At 39.4% G+C, this 21,820-nt stretch overlaps 1 protein-coding gene across 3 annotated transcripts in view; it reads left to right on the top strand.

Annotated features, from left to right (window-relative positions):
* Nucleotides 1–21,820, top strand: part of TXK (TXK tyrosine kinase) — an 81,698-nt gene that overhangs the window by 7,262 nt on the left and 52,616 nt on the right. For 2 of the 3 annotated variants that reach the window (XM_049886306.1, XM_049886309.1), the window contains exons 2-5: nt 10,024–10,081; nt 11,881–11,983; nt 12,977–13,182; nt 16,394–16,459. In XM_049886306.1, the coding sequence (XP_049742263.1) occupies nt 10,024–10,081; nt 11,881–11,983; nt 12,977–13,182; nt 16,394–16,459 (433 nt within the window). Of the gene's footprint in view, nt 1–10,007; nt 10,082–11,880; nt 11,984–12,976; nt 13,183–16,393; nt 16,460–21,820 lie in introns of those variants that run through there. The other variant, XM_049886307.1, reaches the window with a different exon arrangement.

Here is a 21,820-nt window from a genome sequence, read left to right on the forward strand (position 1 = left end):
ACTGGGTTCCAGGTGCTTTGCCTCAGCTTTCTTACTTAATTTTCTAATCCACAAGAATGGTTTCATTGTTATGCTCATGGGCTCTAAGCCAAATTCTGTAGGTTTGAATTCTGGCTCGGCTGCTTTTTAGTTATGGGACTTTGGACAAATTACTGAACTTCTCTATTACTCAGTTTCTTTTTCTGTAAAATGGGGATAAGAATAGGACCTACCTCAATGTTAACACATATAAAGATCTTATTACATTGCCTGGCGTATGGTAAGTGCTTTGTTGGTAGAGATGGGGAGCTGCCTTTCCTGGCAGACAGGCTTTACTGCCTACGTTTCCAGATAACGTGCTGGAGTAATTGCTCAGAATCATGTTATTGCTACAAAGTAATGGAGCAGTGATTTGACTCCAGGTCTGGCAGCCTCTAAAGCCTGCTCAGTCCCATAACCAAACCAGTTACCATCGAGTTGATTCTGACTGACGGTGACTCAGTGTGTGCACGCCACAGGGCTTTCAAGTCTGTGACCTTTTTGGAAGAAGATCTTTCTCCCATGATGCCTCTGGGTATTGGAACCACCAACCTTTCAGTTAGTAGTGAAGCACTTAACTGTTTGTGCCACCCAGGGACTCTCACCCCCATACACTGTCCTAATACAGAAAAGAAGAAAAAAACTTTTGAACACCAGGAATTTTTAACCATTTCATTTAGCATCTCATGGTTTGACTCTTCACTTCAGATAAGCTTTTATTTTATGATTATTTCTTTTTAACACCTGAAGAAAAGATTAGACTTATGACCTACCACAAGTCTTAGCTAAAGCCCCGGAAGCTCAGTATTCTTGAATTTTGCTATTCCACCTAGTTAAAAGGTCATGGTCAACCTAACTTTCTGTGTGGCCAGCATCAAGTTATGAAACACCACACAAAAGAACGAGTTACTGAAAAGTACAGCCCGTGTGTAATGTGATGGTGTAGAGATGAGTGAGGTCTTATTCTAAGAGCTATTTGTTGAGTTTTTGCCCTATGCCAGGCACCAATGCTGGACGCTCTGAAGAAAACAAAAAAGAATAAGTCGCAGTCCCTGAAATTAAAAAGTTTACAATCTAGCCCAGTGATTCTTAGCTTGGTGAGATGTTATTCCCAGAGAACTTTCACAATGCCTGGAAACATTTCTGGTTTTTACAACTGGCAAAGACAAGGGTGGTAGTTGCTACTGGCATCTAGTTACCCAGCTTGAGATGCTGGGAAACATTCTACAAGGCACAGGAAAACTCCCACAGCAAAGAATTATCTAGTCCAAAATATCAATAAGTGCTACTTTTGAGAAGCCCTGTGAGAGAAGAGGCCTACACAAAGAAACCCACAGGCCACCTAACCAATAGCAGTACCAGTTACTGTCGAGTTGACCCTGACTCATAGTGACCCCACACGTGTCAGAGAATTTTGTTCCATAGGATTTTCGATGGCTGATAGTTTACGGAAGCAGACTACCGGGCCAGTCTTCTGAGGTACCTCTGGATGGACTGCTTTATGGAAGCAGACTGCCATATCTTTCTCCTGCAGAGAGGCTGGTGGGTTCCAACTGCTGACCAGGTCTCCTGTAAAGATTACAGCCTAGGAGACCCTATGAGATAGTTCTGCTCTATCCTTATAGGATCACTATGAATCGAAATTGACTCAACAGCACACAACAACAACATTCAGGTAGTCCCCAATTTATGATTGGGTTCCATGTCTATGACTCCGTCCTAAGTCGGTTCTGCCGTAAGTCGAATATCTCTTTTTTTTTTTTTAGTTTTCATTATATTGCCTTTTATTGCCAGTATCTTTGTAAATCCAATCTTTGAACAACTACGAGTGACATCTGAGAATGATAACATCAGCAAATTACCTGTAGCAACATTGTACGTAGTACATATTACTAACAATGAGGTGTAAGTCCGGTTTGTCGTAACTCAAACACACTGTAAGTCAGGGACTACCTGTACTTGTAAGTAAGCCATTTGGAATGGAGTTTGCTTTGTTATGCTAATGAGACCATATCAGTTAGGATATGTTTTATGCCAATCACTTCTGAGATATAAAAAGTGCAGATTAGACACAGAGAAAAAGAAGCATAGATGGGGGAAGATAGATGTCACATAAAGAGTACCAAAGAACAGATGCTGAAAAGAGACAAGGAACTTTCCCCAGAGCCATCAGAGAAGAAAGCCTTCCCCTAAAGCCAGTGCCCTGAATTCCGACTTCGAGCTTCCTAAATTATGAAGAAATAAATTTATGTTCGTTAAAGACACCCACTTGTGGCGTTTCTGTTATAGCAGCAATAAGAAACTAATACAACACCATACGTAGTTGGGAGTCTTTTCATTTGTTAAGCACATATTATATGTCAAACTGTTCTAACCTCTTGAGAGTTTTCTTTTAATTATGGTGAAAATACACACAACAAAGTGTTTGCCAATTCAACAATTTCTACCTGTATAATTTAGTGACATTGATCACATCCTTCATGTTGTGCAACCATTATTACTATCCTTTCCCAAATGATTCCACCGCCATTAACATAAACTCAATACCACCTAAGCAAAAACTCCCACTTACCACCTCGCCCTCATCCCTGGTAAACACTAATAATCTTTAAAAAAAAAAAAAAAAATTTGCTTATTTCATACAAGTGATACCATAGAGCATTTGTTCTTTTGTGCCTGTCTTATTTCGCTCAGCATGACGTTTTCCAGGTTCATGCATGTTGCGGTGTGCATCAGGACTTCATTTCTCTTTATTGCTGAGTAAGTAGTCCATTGTGTGTATATACCACATTTTGTTTATCCATTCATCTGTTGATGGACATTTGGGTTGTTTCCACGTTTTGGCTATTGTGGAAAGTGCTGCAACGAACATTGGTGTATAGGCTTCTGTCTGCATTCCTGCCTTCACTTCTTCTGGGTATATACCACGAACTGGGGTTGCTGGGTCATATGGCAGTTCTACGTTCAACTTTTTGAGGAACTGCCAAACTGTTCCACAGTGGCTGTACCATTTTACTTTTCCATCAGCAGTGGAGGAGGGCTACAGTTTCTCCGCAACCTCACCAACACCTGTTGTTTTCCATTTTTTGATCATTGCCGTTCTAACGGGAGAGTGGTGGTATCTCATTGTGGTTTTGATTTGCATCTCCTTTTAATGACTAGTCACGTTGATGTCTTTTCATTTGTTTGTTGGCTATTTGAATATCCTTTCTGGTGACATGTCTCTTCAAATTCTTTGCCCATTTTTTGATTGAGTTATTTGTCTTTTTGTTGTTAAGTTATAAAAGTTTTTTTTTTAAACATTTTGGATATTAGACCCTTACCAAATACATGGTCCCTGAAATTTTTCTCCCAATCTATAAATTGTCTTTTCACTTTTTTGATAAAGTCTTTGATGAACAAAAGTATACAATTTTTATGAGGTCCTATGTATCTATTTTGTCTTTTGCTGCTTGTGCTTTTGTTGTCATACCTGATAATCCATCGTTAAAAACTGGGTCCCACAGCCATGTCCCTATACTTTCTTCTGAGAATTTTATGATTTTAGTTTTCACATTTAGATCCTTGATCTATTTTGAATTGGTTGTTGTGTATGGTGTGATGAATGTCCTCTTGAGATTTAACTGTGAAAAAAACAAAGAATCCTGCTTATATTCTAGCAGGGCAGACAGTAAGAAAAAAAAAAAGATAAATAAATTGCATAGTATGTTAGAAAGTAGATAAATAGAAATGCTATCAAAACAGAAAAAAAATAAAGTTAGGAACCCCAAAGTAAGGAGGCACAGATGGCAACAATAATTGGTTAGAGGGCTCTTCATTGAGAAGGTGAGATTTGAGCAGAGACTGGAAGGATGGGAGGGGGTTAAGCATACAGATACCTGGGGGAAGAGTGCTGCAAAACAAAAGCAAAGAGCCTAGGGTGACAGACAGCAGGAAGGAGGGCAGTGTGGCTGGAGCAGAGGAAGCAAAAGAGACAGAGAATGAGAGGGAAGATGAGAGGTAACAGAAGGCCAGATCACAGAGGATTTTACAGGCACTTGTAAAGAAATTTGGCTTTAACTCTGAGTGAAATAGGGAGCCACTGTGGAGTTTTGAGACAATGAGCAACGTGATCTGACTTAACCTTTAAATTGATGACTCTGCCAAACAACAGACAGGCCTGTAAAGAGAACAATACCACCTTGAGGAACTGACCCTCAGAACAATCAAACAGATGAGACCAAAAGGTTAGCATTTGCCCAAAAACAAAGTTCTGAGGACTGGAAGAGGCAGGAAAGATGGGTGAATGGAAATGGGGAACCCTGGGAGGAAGGGGGTGGAGTGTGCTGTTACACTGAAGGAATTACAACTAATGTCACGAATCAAAATGTGTATAAATTATTGAATGGGAAACTAATTTTCTCTGTAAACTTTCGGCCAAGCCACAATAAAATATTTAAAAAAAAATTTCTCTGCCGGCTGTGCTGAGAATAAACTGTAGGTGGGCAAGGGTAGAAGCTAGGAGGCTATTGCTGTAATGTAGATAAGATGATGTGGCCAGGACCGGATTAGTGAAGAAGAGGTGGGGAAAAGCAGTATGATTCTGGATATACAGTAAAACCTGCAAAACTCAGAACACATGTAAGGCAGAAACCTGTCAGAGAAGGAAAACAAATATTTTCCACTAAAAGGAGTGATAGAAAAGTGGTAAGACTGTACCCTGTCAAAGGCAGAAAACTTAAGAGACCTGAAAAACCAAAGCAGTCTCATTGAATTTTGGGTCTCCCAGGTTTTACTGTACAGGTTGTCCCCGGTTTACAAAGGGGTTTCATTCTTACGACTCCAGTGTAAGTCGAATAACTCATTTTTTTTTAGTTTTCATTATTATTGTCTTTTATTATCAGTATCTTTATAAATTTGATCTTTGTTTTAGGGGGTTAAAAACATTATTGGAGGTTAGAAACATCACATATAAACTTACAGATATATTTTAATACATACTTACATGCATAAAAAATACACAAATCATAAACATTTACTCCAAAGATGAAGAAGAATTGGATGACATTGGCATTTTGTCAGTTGCAGTAATAACTCCACTTGTGGAAGGTTCTGGATCATCTGGATTATCCCCAGGAATGGGGTAGCGTTTTCAGGCAGAAAATTAGTGAGGGTTGTCTATATGGTCCTTTCTTTTTTTCTTCATATATTTTATTGTAACATCTTACTGCTTCCCAAATCCACCTATCAACTTTTAGCAAAGTGATCAGCGTTTTGGTCCATGTTTTCAAGCAACTGAAGCCCCTGGTTTAGTTTAGAAAACTAAATCTGTGCCGCAATGTTTTGGAAGGTAAATCATAAAATTGAACATCTGTGAGCAAACATCTGAGAACGATAAAACCAGCAAATTACATGCGGCAACATCGTATCTAGTACATGTTAATAACGATAACATGCACAAAAACAAACTGACGGTGGCAAGTTCGATTCCTCCTAACTCGAACACATCGTAAATTGGGGACTACCTGTGTTTTAAAGTCAGTCAGTGTGCTTTCCTGACAGATTGGACTAGGGTGTGAGAGAAAGAGAGGAGTCGATGAGGACTCCGATTATTGACCTGAGCAACCGGAAAGATTGGATTTGCCATTGACAAAATGAGAATGGATGGGCAGAGCAAGTTTGGAGAGGGAGGAAGAAAAGGAGTTTAGGTTTCATCATGTTAAGTTGAGGTATCTACTTGGCGTCCTAAGGAGCCCTGGTTATGCAATGTTTAAAGTGCTCTGCTGCTAACTAAAAGCTTGGTGGTTCAAACCCAGCAGCCGCTCCACAGGAGAAAGGTGTGGTCCTCCGCTTCTGTAAAGATAGTTGTTGTTGCTGTTGGGTGCCTTGGAGTCAATTCCACCTCACAGAGACCCTATGTACAACAAAAAGAAACACTGCCCAGTCCTGTGCCATCCTCACCATTGTTGTTGTGTTTGAGCCTGTTCTTGCAGCCACTGTGTCAATCCATCTCACCAGAGGCCTTCCTCTTTTACACTGATCCTCTACTTTATCAAGCATGATGTCCTTCCCCAAGGACTGGTCGTTCCTGATAATGTGTCCAAAGATTATAGCCTTGGAAACCCTATGTGGTAGTTCTACTCTGTCCTATAGGGTTGCTATGAGTTGGAATGGACTCAACAGCAATGGGTTCGGTGTCACCTCCCTACCCCCTGCTGCAACTGGAATCCAAGTGGAGAATTTAAGAATACATTTGGGTATGCGAGTTTGTAGTTTCATTAGAACTGGGCTAGAGGGGTACATTTGGGAGTCATCAGCAGATAGATGGTTTTTTAAGCCACAGGAAGGAATGAGATAATCATGGGAATGGGTGAGACAGAGAAAAGAAGAGATCCAAAGCCCTGGGAAGTCTAACATTAAGAGGTCAGGGAGGAAGAAGAAGAAGCAGCAAAGGAGACTGAGAAGGAACAGCTGCCACAGTAGGAAGAAAACCAATGGGACATAGTACCAAATGCTGCTGAGAGTCAAGTAACATGAGGACTTAGAATCAACTGTTGGATTTAGTGTTGCAGGAGTCACTGGTGACCCTGAAAGAACAATTTTTGGAAAGTGGTAGGGGTGAAAGTCTGATCGTAATGGGTTAAGAGAGAATTGGAGTCCTCAGTGGCACAAATGGTTAAGTGCTTGACTACTAGCCAAAAGCTAGGGGATTCGAATCCACCTAGAGATGCCTCGGAAGACAGTCCTGGTGATCTGCTTCCAAAAGATCACAGCCTTGCAAACTCTATGAAAAAGTTCTACTCTGAGCATAAGGGGTCGCCATGAGTTGGAATCGACTCAACGGCAACTGACAACAACAACAAAATAAAGGCAATTCAGTTGGGAGATTTGACTATAAAGGAGAGCAAAGCTGATGAAGTAAGATCCAGAGTAATTTGTTTTGCTTTGTTTTGTTTTCAATAGATAAGGTAACAGCATAATTTGAATGCTGATGGGAATAACCCATAGAGAGGGGGAAAAAATGATGATATAGGAAACGGAATATTTAAAATTTTTCGAATTTAAATACTTGCAAGTAAGGTCTGGGTACAGGATTCTGCCACAGTCTATACCTTATTCTGACCCACTTCACTACTTATGTAACCTATATTTGACTTTGCAGCCCCTGGCTTAGATAAATACAGACGTACATGGGTGTCTAAAGCAGCACTGGACTAAACTGCTAAGAACGTAAGTTAGACCGGCTCCCACCAAAGTAGACAGGGCCCCCAAGTGCTAATGGACCCTCTCTCCAAGGAGTGTTTTTGGGCATTTCCTTATGGAAACACTACCAGAACAAAGTTGACAATCAGAAGCTGCAAAAATCCTATAATTGAATAATATATGATTTATTGCAGGTTGTTGGGAATCAGTAATTTATTTTATTTTTGTCTTTTTTGGTTCCAGAAAATAAACTTTGGGCTGGGCCTTGGAGAAAGGGCAATTTGGGGGTACAGGCAAAGGGAGAGAGAATGCTAATAAGTCAGGGGTGAGCAGTGAAACAGCAGTGGGAACAAAGGCAAGCCCTTTGCCTGGCCTTGGACTAGAACTATATTTCCAGCACAGATGAGACGTTTACCATTGGATCAACAATGTGTCTGCCAGCCAAACACTGAGCAAAGGCAATGTCCATATCAGAGAAGAGCAAGTACCTAATGTAAGAATAGAGGTTTGGAAGATTAACTTTTGTGAAAGGAAAGAAACTAATATGATCTATTACTGTGCTGGGTTAACTTCCATTCACCACATCAGACCAACTCTTTACTTTTCTCCACCCTACTCTACCTTGGAAGGATGAACTGTAGGAATTGAAAGTGATATCCCACCTCTAAGACGACACAGTAATCTCTACCTCTTGCTATTCATTCTCTGCCCTGCACTGTATCCTGGAAAAATAATCTATAGGGATTAATTCAACATGCTTCCAAGCCTTTGGCTCCTCGTTGGTTTAAGCCCGTGGAGAGGTCCCGAAGAAGTTGTAGTGAGGTTGCCTTGAGCTGGCTGCGCCTATCACTGCTACTCTCAAAGTGGCCTCTGTTCTTCTCGAGTGTCTCAGGGTGGGAGTAGTTCCACTACTGCTAGTCCCAGATTCCTGAATATCTCTTATGGTTCCCTTACATCCCATCCATACCTTTGTATTTTGTCCCTTTGTAAATAAATCCTTTAAAATTATTCCAATTTGCTATGCCACGTTACCTGTTGGGACCCTGACTGATAGAGTAATTGGTATGACAGTGGCTCTAGGAAATAAACAGCCATTGTACTTAGCCACATTCAGAAGTAGCCTGAAAGATAGTGTTGAAATGAAATTCTTCAAGACTTTAAGAAGTATGTTAGTTTGTTCACTTTGTTAAGGAAAGAGATGGTCTGAGGTATTGATCTACACTGACTTATGGACAATGGGAAATGAAAATTGATTCAATTAATCCTCACAACAACCTTACATGGTAACTATCCTATTATTTCCATTTTATGGATGAGAAAACTAAAGCACAGAACAGTTAAGTAGCTTGTCCAAAGTCATAGTTAGAGATTAACATCAGTCTTATAAGACTTCTGCAAGAGTTGTTGTTAGGTGCCATCAAGTCGGTTCTGACTCATAGCGACCCTATGTACAACAGAACAAAACACTGCCCAGTCCTGCCCTATCCTTACTATTGTTATGCTTGAGCTCATTGTTGCAGCCACTGTGCCAATCCACCTCATTGAGGGTCTTCCTCTTTTCCGCTGACCATGTACTTTGCCAAGCATGATGTCCTTCTCCAGGGACTGATCCCTCCTGACGACATGTCCAAAGTATGTTAGATGCTGTCTCGCCATCCTTGCTTCTAAGCAGCATTCTGGTTGTACTTCTTCTAAGACAGATTTGTTCGTTCTTTTGGCAGTCCACGGTATATTCAATATTCTTCGCCAACACCACAATTCAAAGGTGTCAACTCTTCTCCAGTCTTCCTTATTCATTGTCCAGCTTTCACATGCGTATGATGCAATTGAAAATACCATGGCTTGGGTCAGGTGCACCTTAGTCTTCAAGGTGACATCTTTGCTCCTCAGCACTTTAAAGAGGTCCTTTGCAGCAGATTTACCCAATGCAATGTGTTGTTTGATTCCTTGACTGCTGCTTCCGTGGCTGTGACTCTGCAAGAGTTAGGTATTATTATCTCATTTTTACAGACGGGAAAACTAAGACTTAGAGAAGTAAATGGACTTATCCAAGATATAGTCGACTGCACATCTGGGATTCAAACCCAGGTCTGTCTGACCTCAAAGCCAATACCGGCCTCTAATGTACTCTGCCACCTTCATAAAACTTTTGTGTCATTTTTTGAGAGAGCTGACAGTGAGATGCAGATCCTATAAAAATAAAACATCCCTTCGAAATTCAAAGATTACTTCTGGCTTTAAAAAAGGCAAATCGTTTAACTTAAATAAGAATACGCTTGACAATAAAAGTGTAAGCATAATCCACATTTACTAGTTATTTCTTTCTTTAGATATTCAGCTTATATTGGACGTAAGCCACAGAAAAACTGAGAACCAAAAATTTATATCTTTTAAAGAAGCGTTTTAAGAAATGTGATGGACTTCAAAATCCTCGCTAACAGATTTTCTGGGAATACGTTGTTTTTGTTATCATATTCTTTTGCCTGTTTGCTGGCTGACATTAGCCCTGATCAAGATAAAGTTGAATATAATGGTCATTTATCATTCACAGAGGAGGAAATGCATAAACCAGACCTGGGGAGAAGAGCCTGAGAAGGGAAACCACATTGGCTGTGGTGCCAGTAATTTATTTTTGCTTTAGCGACATTTTTTGGGTTTCTACTAGTGAAGGAGGGCATGGTCAAGAATTTGCACAAACTTTATAATAATTCTTATCGCCTCTGCTCTTAGACATTTCCTCTTTTGGAATAGCATCACCAGCCTCTTCTACCCAATGTCATGGACTAAAGGCTTTCTAACAGTTGAGAATGATCTGCCTTTCAGATAACACCATCCAGTCCATATTCTGCTGCTGCTGCTGTTGCTGTTCAGTGCAGAAGCGGTAAGTCTACTTTTGCGCACAACTTCTTGGAAATGATTTCATTCAGAATTACCTTATTATCTCTTGGATCTCCATGCCTTTCTGTAGGTGTTGTTCCCTTCCCCACGTTCTCCCTGTTGAATTCCCGATCATTTAAAGGTCAAATGTCAGGTTTTCTGTGATCCTTCCTCGGTGATCTTAGAACCAATTGTTCTTTCCATTGTGCTCCGACTGCACCTGGCTTGGTTCCCTAGATAACGTTTATTTTATGTATGCTGTTTGTATGTCTCTGTTCCACTCAGTAATTTTTACTATTTAAGGGCAAGAATCCGGTTTTATTCTTCTGAATATCTTCTCCAAACTATCAGTGTGTCTTAGACTTTGTTGCCTCATCAATGATCATTTAAGAATTAAACTCAAGACGCCATGATGATAATAACAGCTAACATTTAACGGTAGCATCCTGTATATCAGACACTCTAAGAGGTTTATGTTTACTAACTCATGGAACTCTCAAAACAGCCTGTCATTTTTCTATGATCTGAATTTTACAGATGAAACAGGCTTAGAGAAGTTACATTCCTTACCCAAAGCCACACTATGAAATGGTGAAGCTGGAGCTCGGCTCCCTTGTTCTTCATCGTTATACTAGATCTACTTATAACAATGTTGTTGTTAGCTGCAGCTGGGTAGGCCCCGGATTCATGGCAACCTTACACACGAGGGAACAAAACCCTGTCCGGTCCTGAGCCATCCTCATGATCGGTTGCAGATTGGACTGTTGTGATCCATGTTTTCATCGGCTGAGTTTTGGAAGTAAATCTCCAGGTCTTTCTTCCTAGTTTGCCTTAATCTGGAAGCTCCTCTGAAACCTGTTCAGCATTCTAGCAACATGCAAGCCTCCTCTGAGAGATGGGTAGTGGCTGTGCATGATGTGCACTGGCTGGGAATTGAACCCATGTCTCCCACATGGAAGGCTCAAATTCTATCACTGAACCACCAATACCTCCTCATTTGTAACAGTAAACCAACCAAACAAAACCCATTGCCATTGAGTAGGTTCTGACTCATAGTGAACCTATAAGACAGAGTAGAACTACCCCATAGGATTTTCAAGGCTGTAATTTTTGTGGAAGCAGATTGTCACATCTTTCTCCCGTGGAATGGCTGGTGAGTTCGAATGCCAACCTTCAGGTTAGCAGCCAAGCACCTAAATGAAGTGACACAGGTAAAATGATAAACATGGTACCTAACACAGAGTAACTAAGTTTTTCATCATTATGATTATAATTTTATGTCCCTAATATGTACCAGACTCTGTACCAGGCATGTGGCATATATTTTCTTGATTTTATTTCTTAACAATCTTATGTACTCTTAGCACCTTTAGCTCCCAGACAGGGAAACTGAAGTTCTGAGAGCTGGTAACTTGCCAAAAGAGACAGAGTTGGGAAGCCTTCTAAATAAAAATGTAGTTGGACCAAAATGTCAACAAGTACTTTAAAATAAAAATGGTAATGTAAGAGGGCAGGGAAACTACTTTAATGGAAACAGAACAGCCAGAATGGAAATAATGAGAATGACCACACATTGTGAAGAATATAACCAATGTCACTGAACAATTTGTGTAGTGATTTTTGAATGGAAACTTAAACTACAGTGTAAACCTTCACTGAAAACACAATAAAATAGCATTAAAAAAAATGTAGTTAGAAAGAGACACAGATTTTTTTTTTGCTACTTTTGTGATAATTGAGTAGGTTTATAGATAAGTTGAATAAAAAATATTCATTTGTGACATGATTGCTTTTCAATGTCAGACAAGTGAGAACACAAATAAGCCTGAGCAAAGATGAAGAACTTTCGGAAAAATACCCTCCATGTCACAGGCCACGGCCCTGCGAATCATCAAGTAAGAAGCAAGTGAGTATGGCTTTGATGGGGGAAAAGGGTCAGGGAGAGGTTGTCTTTTATGGTTGATGCTCCCTGAGGAACTGTTTGCTGCGATGTCCAGATCCTAGCATGCACTTGGCACATAATAAGTGCTCAGTAAATATTCAGTGAGTGAATGACCTAGAAGAAAGTGAAAGTAAAAAAAAAAAAAAAAGACCAGTTAAAATAGCCTACTCTGCTATACTTAAAGGCAGAGCTTGAAACTGGAAATGAGTAGGGAAAAATGTATTCTAGTTACTGACAGTTTCAGGTCAGCATGAGTTTCACTTCCATGTTGGGAGAAATCGTGTTCTTAGGAAGCACGGTAAACCCAAATACAAGCTTATAGCAGATGAAAGGGGTGGGCAGTTTTTCTTCTTCCAAGAGAGAAAAATCCTTGAAACAAAGCAAAACCATAAAGGAGTAAATCACCTTCTAAGAATTTTGACATGAGAAAAAAAAAAAAAAAAGAATTGTGACATGAAAAGATCCAATGCGATGCTGGCAAGAGAACTTGTGATCTCAAAAGTTTACAAATGATGAGTGTATGTCCCAAGCTTGTATCCCAAGATCCAAAGGTCAGGCGAAGGAAAGGGTGCAGAGTAGAGAGAAAGAGAACCAGTTCTGCCAAAATACACATTTAGAGTCTGAAGGTAGAACCCCTAAGGAAACTCCCTTTTCAACTGATTGATCGACTGCAGTACATTAGATTACATTGTGGAACAGCAACTAGTCTAGTGTTTGGCCAAACCACTGGGAACCAAAGCCTGGTCAAGTTGACACAGAAAATAAAACCATCACAGTGTGTTGCTGGATCTAAAAGTCATTTTATAGTTATTCACTTCCTACATTTATCCCGCCCTCGCTTCTTCCTTGGTGCAGTTGGAGGGGAGAAGTAGGACCACTGGCAAATATGCTACGCCTCTATTCTTTTTTGGTAAAAATTACTGAAATAACAGTAAAACAACTCCTTGGTTTTTACAGTCCAACAGGGGCCATGTGAAGCCATCAAAACGCAAGCCACTGCCTCCCCTCCCCATCCCTGAGGGTGCTGAAGAGATGATCCAGGTCAAGGCTCTTTATGACTTTCTGCCCAGAGAGCCCTGTGATTTAGCATTAAAAAGAACGGAAGAATATTTGGTACTGGAGAAGTATACCCCTCACTGGTGGAAGGCAAGAGACCGTTTGGGGTAAGACTGGTGGTTTAGTCCTGATCAAATTCCTGCTATTTTACCCTCTAAAGACTTCTAGGCATTGGGAGGAGTGTTTATTGTCTCATATTCTTCAGGTTTATAACTCTTCCCTCTGCATGAAATAGAACCTGCCCCTATACACCCCCATCAGTACCACAGAGTGGTACAGCACAGTGATTTCTGGCAGAGCCCCAGAACCACATGTACCTGGCTTCGCATCCAGATTCTGCCACTTACTATTGTGTGTTCTTGGGCAAGTCACTATCCTCCCTAAGTTTTTGTTGGTCTATTTGTAAAATGGGAATAGGTTCTTGTTCTGATTTATATTTTATCTGGGAATTTGTCTGACTGCTTCTGTTCAGATCTAGGGTAAGAGCAGAAAGAGTCTCTTATTTATTTTTATATTTTTATGACAACCAATTTTGGAGGCAAACATTGTGGTAGTTACTGAATTAAATTGGAAAGAAAAAAAGACTTTGGCATGCAAGTAGCTTTCGTCATGTCAATTGTGATAGATTATTTGTGCCTGACTGGAATCCCGGGGTGAGAAGAATTCTGAGGAGCATCCTGCCTCCCTGGGAGAGAATGCTGGGATTGATTTCTGATATTTGCAAAAGTGATTGTATTGGGGATTAGCTGCCAGCGATATTTACTGGCCATAGTAATACAATTAGATTAGGTTTGCCAAATTTAGCAAATAAGAATGCAGGACATTCAGTTAAGTTTGAATTATTTCTAATTGTCTATGCATATATACACTGAGAAAAAGAAAAAAATATTCCATGGGACATAGACTAAAAAGTTGGTTGTTGTTTATCTGAAATAAACCCAAACCACACCCACTGCCATTGAGTCAATTCCAACTCATAGCGACCCTATAGGACAGAGTAGAACTGCAGGTTAAAGTTTCCAAGGAGCACCTGGCAGATTTGAACTGCCAACCTCTTGGTGAGCAGTCGTATCACTTAACCACTAGGCCACCAGGGTTCCCTTATCTGAAATAAGGTATCTGAATCACATACCACTTTCTTCAGTTATATTTCTCTGGTCATTTGGTTCTCCTTAACATTTAGTTTGTTCGGGGCAATGGTGGTCCAGTGGTAGAATTCTCGCCTTCCATGTGGGGGATCTGTGTTTGATTCCCAGCCAAGGCACCTCAAGCGCAGCCACTACTAGTCTGTCAGTGGAGGCTTGTGTGTTGCTATGATGCTGAACAGGTTTCAGCAGAACTTCCAGACTAAAATGGACTAGGAAGACAGGCCTGGTGATCTAATTCCAAAAAATCAGCCAGTGAAAACCCCACGGAGCACAACAGTCCAATCTCTGTGTACGAGGTTGTTACGAGTTGGGTGCCGACTTGACGACAGCTAACAACAACAGAAACATTTAGTTTAGGCTGAACACGTGATGGAGATTTTGCAGTGGGAAAAGAGGCATTACTAGGTTTAGTACTGTGCAGTTAGCCACACCTGCAGGTGCCCTATTGGCATCCTCGGAACTTAAAAAAAAAAAAACTGTACTAAATTTTAATTTCACAGTTAATAAGTGAATATAGTTTTTTTATAATACATGCAAACATTATAAGAAATGCCAGAATTCTGCTTTGCCACTATCTCCAAACCCAAGTTTCTTCTCCAAAAGAGGCACCATTATCCACTTAGTGAGAACCTTTCAAGATCGTTTTCAATGCACTTACATACGCGTATGAAAATGTGTGATACTGTTTGCAGATTTAACTAAGTACAAGTAGTCTCCAACTTATAATGGGATTCCTTTCTGACAACTACGTCGTAAGTCCGTTCTGACATTAAATTGAACACCTTTCTTTTTTTTTTAGTTTTCATTATTATCGCCTTTTATTATCAGTGTCTTTATAAATCTGATCTTTGAACATCTGAAAGTGATAACATCAGCAAATTACAATTACACCCTACAACATTGTATATAGTACATATTGCTAACAATACCCAGATGTACCAAAGAACAAAGCAAAACAAAGTAGATGGTCATAAGTGCTGCTCATTGCAACTCGAACACTTTGTAAGTTGGAGACTACCTGTATTTTATCAAGGAGCCTTGGTGGTGCGACGGTTGAATGCTCACCTGCTAACCGAAAGGCGGACGGTTCAAACCCACCAGCCACTCTTCTGAAGAAAGATGTGGCAGTCTGCTCCCATGTAGATTACAGCCCAGGAAACCCTATGGGGCAGTTCTACTCTGCCCTGTAGGGTCTCTATGAATCAGAGTTGACAGGAGGGCACACAAGAACAACAGTATTGTGTCACACTTCAAGCATTTTTCTTTACTTTGCTTCTATCTCTCAACAATATGTGTTGGTGATCTTTTCATAATTTCAAATGTTTGTGAGGATATAGGGAAAGAGAAGCCCTACCTCTGAATGGTGTATAAATTGGCATATCTTCCTTTGAGGGCAATTTGCTGTATCTTTTTTTTTTTTTTTTTTTTTACTGAAAGATGTGTGTATCTGATGACCTAGCAATTTCACTGCTTGGTATCTACTTTAGAGAAATACTCATTTTTGTGCACAAAAAGTCATGTTTCAGGGTTTCTATGAGTTGAGTCAACAACAACTGGTAAAAGGGCTTCTTTAGAGCATATTTTGTAATAGGGGCATGGCTAAATAATTTATGGAGTATCTATATCATGGAATAAATTTTACTCTGCAGTAATTAAAAAGAATGAAGTCGATATATTTGCAATAGGCTGTGCTTTTAAACTAGTTACTGTAACATCCCAAAGATCATTCAAGTACCTCTTTTCTTCTTTGAGGAGCCCTGGTGGCACAGGGGTGAAGAGATCAGCTGCTAACCAAAAGGTCAGCAGTTTGAATCCACCAGCCACTCCTTGGAAACCCTATGGGGCATTTCTACTCTGTCCTGTACGGTCACTATGAGTCAGAATCGACTTGATGGCAACTTGTTTGTTTTTGTTTTTTGGTTTTCTCTTTGAAAAAATTTTGGGCCATAAAACATCTTAAACTACTCACATTATAAGTCGGGATCTTAGCATACAGAGATTTTTGTTGAATATGGAAATATAAAACCTTTTTTCTTCTTTAAACAATTTTGTTAGTAAAATGAATTTGATTTCCCTCTACATCCTTGAGTTTTAAAACATGGCTTGTTGCCATGATAATGCCACAAATATGCCAAGCATTTTGATTTTTGTTTTGTGTCTTTTATTGTAGGAACGAAGGCTTAATCCCAAGCAACTACGTGACTGAAAACAAACTAACCAATTTAGAATTATATGAGTAAGTCTCCTTGAAAACATGCCCTGTGGTTCGCCTATTGAAATCAAGCACATTTTGGCAGCTATAAGTATAGATACCGTTTGGGGTTCATAAAAGGAAAAGAAAGTAACACATTTGACAGCTTTAGCAATAAAGAGAGCTTTGATCCTTATCACGGTTGATTCAGAAACTTCTTTTTCTTAAATTTATTTTTGTTTTGTTTTGTATGGCCACTTTTTTTGCTTTTGTTTTAACAGAGGCACAGTGAAACCAAACGCTCATCTGGCATTTGTTTTGCTCTGTGTCCTAAATGGAAAATTAACTATTTAAACACTAGAATTAAGTTTTCAATGAGTGGTAAATTAGACTGAATATGTACACGTCAGTATATTTTGGCCCATGTTTCGACATGTTTTAAAAATAGCTCGAGATGAGAACTAGGCTAATGCTGTGTATTTGACAGAACCTTTGGCGCGTTCACTGGAGTTCTGCTTAGAAATCTGTTTTTGTGATTTAGAAGATGGACGAGATTTTAGCTATCACTTAGCCCCTTATTCTGAAAATGAGAAGCAAAGATTGAGAGATTAATTTACAGGTGAGGAGTGGCAGAGTTAGGACTGGTCCTATGTCTTTTATAAATTTAGGTTTGCTACATGAGGAAACCCTGGTGGCACAGTGGTTAAGTGCTACGGCTGCTAAGCAAAGGGTCGGCAGTTCCAATCCGCCAGGCGCTTCTTGGAAACTGTATGGGGCAGTTCTACTCTGTCCTCTAGGGTCGCTATGAGTCGGAATCGAGTCCACGGTACTGGGTTTGGTTTTGTTTTATGTGAGCATGTGGCGACCTGGGGGTGCAGTGGTTAAGAGCTTGTTTGCTAACCGAAAGGTTGGCAGCTGGAATCCACCAGCAACTCCTTTGAGACCCTATGGGGCAGTTCTACTCTCTACTATAGGATCACTGTGACTCAATCACCTTGACAGCAACGTGTTTTTTTTTTTTTTTTTTTTTAATGTGAGCATGTGAGTGGCTCCCCTCCTACCCACCCCACCCACCTTAGATACTTGTTTTGCAATTAGCATATGCTTCCAGTAGGTGGTGGTAGATAACGTGTGTTGAGGCATAAAACAGGCACTTCCTAGAGAACCAGCCAGTAACTACAAACTGAATGAGATGGAGTTCCCTTGGCTACTTATTTAAGCTCATCCGGAAACTGGACTCAGCACATCTCTCTCTCCAAACAAACCAAATTCCAAAAGCTTTGGTGAATCATGTCGTCTTTTTTGGAAGGGAAAAGGAGATGACCATATGCTCATGACATATCTACATAACTTTATCAGACTTCTCCATTAGATATTTTTGTTCTCTCTCCTGAGCTTCATCACAGGGTCCCTCTCTCTTCTCCCCTCCCTCCCTCGGTCTGTCATGTCGCCTTTGCTGACATCAGTCATTTAGCTCTGTCCCAAGATTTCAGTCTTCACTCAGTAAGACAAAGCTCTCAGGTAGCTGAACCCATCTTTCTTTAGGAATCAAATCCACAACTATCCTACTCTTAAGCATGTCTCGTGGGTGTCTTACTTCTACCCCCAGCTGACGTTGCCCAACAAAAATAGGTCTCCTGGAAGGCCAGATCAAGGCAAGTTTTATACGGAAATATACTGCTACAAAAAATTAGAAAAATAAGATTTTTTTCCATATCATTACCACAGTGTAGATTTTCCAGGAGATTAAAGGTGACATATATGAAAATACCTAACAATGCCTGATGATTAGTAAAGGGACACATACTAACCATCAATGTTACTTTCTTCCCTTTCATTATTAATTTAGATTAGCCTTGGACTCTGGCAATAACGATTCGTTCATACTGTTGATATTGAATCATTTTGAATTTAAGTACTCTGGGCTTAGAATAGCCATCTCATTTCCTCAGACCTTGATTTATGCATCTTTTTAGAAGTCATCCTCCTCAATGACTCCATTTACAGGAAGACTGATGTTTTAGTTTTATTGCTATTTAGTTTTTTAAAAGAGGTTTATTAAAATATAATAACTTTTTTTTTATCCTTATTAATCACTAACATTTAAAAAAAATTTTTTTTTCACTGTTTATGTGCCAGCCACTGTCCTAATGACACTACAGAAATTACTGCTCTATGTTAAATACTGTAGCATGGGCTTAGCAATCAGGGAGACCTGAGTTCAAATCTTGGTGCCATCACTGACTAGCTCTGTGGCTCCAAGCAAAGTTTCCTAATGCTAGTAACCTCTGAATTATCTGAAAAAATGGAGACAATAATACCTATTTCATATTGTTGTCGCTGTTGTTAGGGTTTCCAAGGAGCGGCTGGTGGATTTAAACTGCCCATCTTTTGGTTAGCAGCCAAGCTCTTAACCACTCTGTCACCAGGGCTCCTAGTACATACTAAATGCTCAATAAATTCTAGAGATTATTATTATTTTCTTGATCTGTGAAACTGATGGGAAAGGCATTTAGAGTTAAGTCCACCTTGCCTAGTAGTACCAATATATTACATCCCATAGTTACTTCAGCTCCCCAAATAACTTTACGTTTTAAATCTATATTTATTATGCACTTACAATGTAGCAGAAGGAGTTCCTGCTTTCATAGAACTTATAGTTTCATGGGAAAACAGACATTTGAGCAACCCCAAATTCATAAATTCTAAATCATGGTGTTATGAAAAAAATGTATGGAATACTGCAGAAGAAAACAAGTTGGTGGGTGGGGGGAGGAGACAAACCAGTTGCTGTCAAGTTAATTCTGATTCCTGGGGAAGGGAAGGCAACTTAGATGAGGGATGGTGGGCTGGTGAAGACCTTTCTGAGGAAGTGACTTGAGGGCTGAACACGGTAGGAGGGAGCCAGTGGGGAAGTAGGGGAAGGAATACTGTGTCAGTGTGGGCTTCTGGTGTCTCAGGGGAACCTTTGGATACAGAAATATTTATGGCCACTATGATTTTAAATTACTATCTAAATTATCAACATTGAGATGTAAAAACCTGGCCTCCATTTCATTAAGCCTTCAAATTCAACTTGCAAATCTTGATATACTACTCATACATCTATTAAAGTAACAGTCACCTTAATTGAACCTCGGCATAAACAAAACAAAACAAAAAAAAACCCACTGCTGTCAAGTTGATTCTGACTCATAGTGACGATATAGCATAGTAAAAGTTGTTAAATAATCAGTCCTAATTTATAAGCTCAGTTAATTAAACTTCCTGAACCATTTTTAACTTGCACTAGTAAGTCGAATAAACTCGAAATTCCTTTTTAAGTAGTTTGAATGACTGACAGGGCAGATTTACAGTTGTAACAAGCCTTTCCTAAGTAACTAAGTAACCCTGGAAATCTATGCAATTAAATATATATGTGGTAAGATGAATTCTCTTAGATGTTCCAATTTTATTTTAAAAATTACTCAAATTCTCTGCAACTTCAAATCAGTTTAAAATCAATTATGCATTTTAAGTCAGAAGTAAAAAATCGAATGTGCCAGATTTTCTTAAAATTATAGATATTTTAAATACCAACCACATTGGTTATCCTGAATGTTACAGAAGTATGAATGTGATTTATTTCATTATATCTGCACTGAATCCTTACTTTTCTCAGGGATTAGAAAGTTACTAAGGGAAGCAGATTTACCTTCTCAGATCTAATGGGGTTTCTAGGTTAAACGTTTAACGCCATAATACTGTTACTTATTGATAAGAAATCTGAGATTGAGACATGGGACCCGAGGCTTGGATATATACAAGATATTTCTACTTAACCACAGCTGGACATAATGGATATATATGTATGTATGTGTGTATGTATGTATATATATAAATATATATATATGTCCCCCTCCTCCAATTCCTGTGTGCCACATCCTTCATGTGATATTAGTTTTGTTTAGGTATAAAAATGGAGGTTGCTGTGAGTTGGAATTGACTCAATGGCATCCAACAACAGCAGCAGATATAAAAATTACAGTCTTATCTATTTTTAAACACTTCTAACTTTTACCAACTAATTTAAACAGATGAAATTCTGAAATATCATGCCCCCAACCTCCCCTAAATTGAATTCATCCAATCTCTTGCCAGTCTGATGGAATTCTGCATTATTTTAATGGCCATCCCATTGGATCCTGAATTTGATACATTGTTACATCTGGCTCACTGGCTACTAATTTGAGGTCATTCTAATGATATCTACCCATAAACAGATTTTTAATTTATATTTTAATAAAACTAACGTTTTTACTTACATGTAATAAATGAGGAGTCCCTGGGTAGTGCAAACAGTTAATGTGCTCTGCCGCTAACCAAAAGGTTTGAGTCTGCCCAGGGGGGCCTCAGAAGAAAGTCCTGGCAATCTACTTCTGAGAAAATCAGCCACTGGAAACCCTATGGAGCACAGTTTTACTCTGACAGACTTGACGTCACCATGAGTCAGGGTCAACTTCTCTACAACTAAAAAAAAAAAAGAAGAATACAAAGCAACAAAACACCAGGATGATAACAGGCACAATAAATAAATAATAAAAAAACTACAATATATGTTAACTCTTCCCTTTTTGAGTATTGTGTACTCTTAGTTTTAGCTATAATCATTTTTCTCCTTTTAATATCAAAATTTTCACAACTTAGCTTGTGGAAGCCCCTTTAAGCTGGTTACCTGTATTTTTAACAATTTCTCATTTATTTGAAAAGATTTTTTCTTTTCTAGAAGAGAGCTCAGACATCTTGAAATTCTCTCTGCCAATGTGAATATTCACATAAACGGACTGAATGATGCTCGCAGCTTAACATTACAGTTGCTTTTGTTTCCACTAGTGATGAGTAGTCAAATTCCTTTGTCTGGAATCACCAAATTTCATCTACTTAAACATTCCCTATTCTCTGTGGTCATCTATTTTAAGGTTCATTTTAAATTTGAGGGTATTAGTATTTTAATAGCTGGCCATTCTAATATAGTGGTAACTTTCCGCCACTGAAGGCCAAAAAAACCCAAAACCCGTTGCTGTCCAGCCTATGCTGACTCATAGCAACCCTAGTGGCCAGAGTAGAACGGGCCCACAGGGTTTCCAAGGAGCAACTGGTGGATTCGAACTCATAGTATGAGTTAACATACTTAGGAGGGTCAAATGACTTACAGTGTGTCTTACTTTTGTAAAGTATAACATAAAAAAACAAAAAAATCCTTGCTGTTGAGTAGATTCTGACTCATAGCAACCCTATAGGACAGAGTAGAACTGCCTCACAAGTTTCCAAGGAGCAGCTGGTAGGTTCAAACTGCAGACCTTTTGGTTAGCAGTCAAGCTTTTAACATCCAAAGCATAACATAGTACATATACAAGCAAACAAATA

This window comes from Elephas maximus, chromosome 5 (assembly GCF_024166365.1).
Source record: "Elephas maximus indicus isolate mEleMax1 chromosome 5, mEleMax1 primary haplotype, whole genome shotgun sequence".
Lineage (NCBI taxonomy): Eukaryota > Metazoa > Chordata > Mammalia > Proboscidea > Elephantidae > Elephas > Elephas maximus.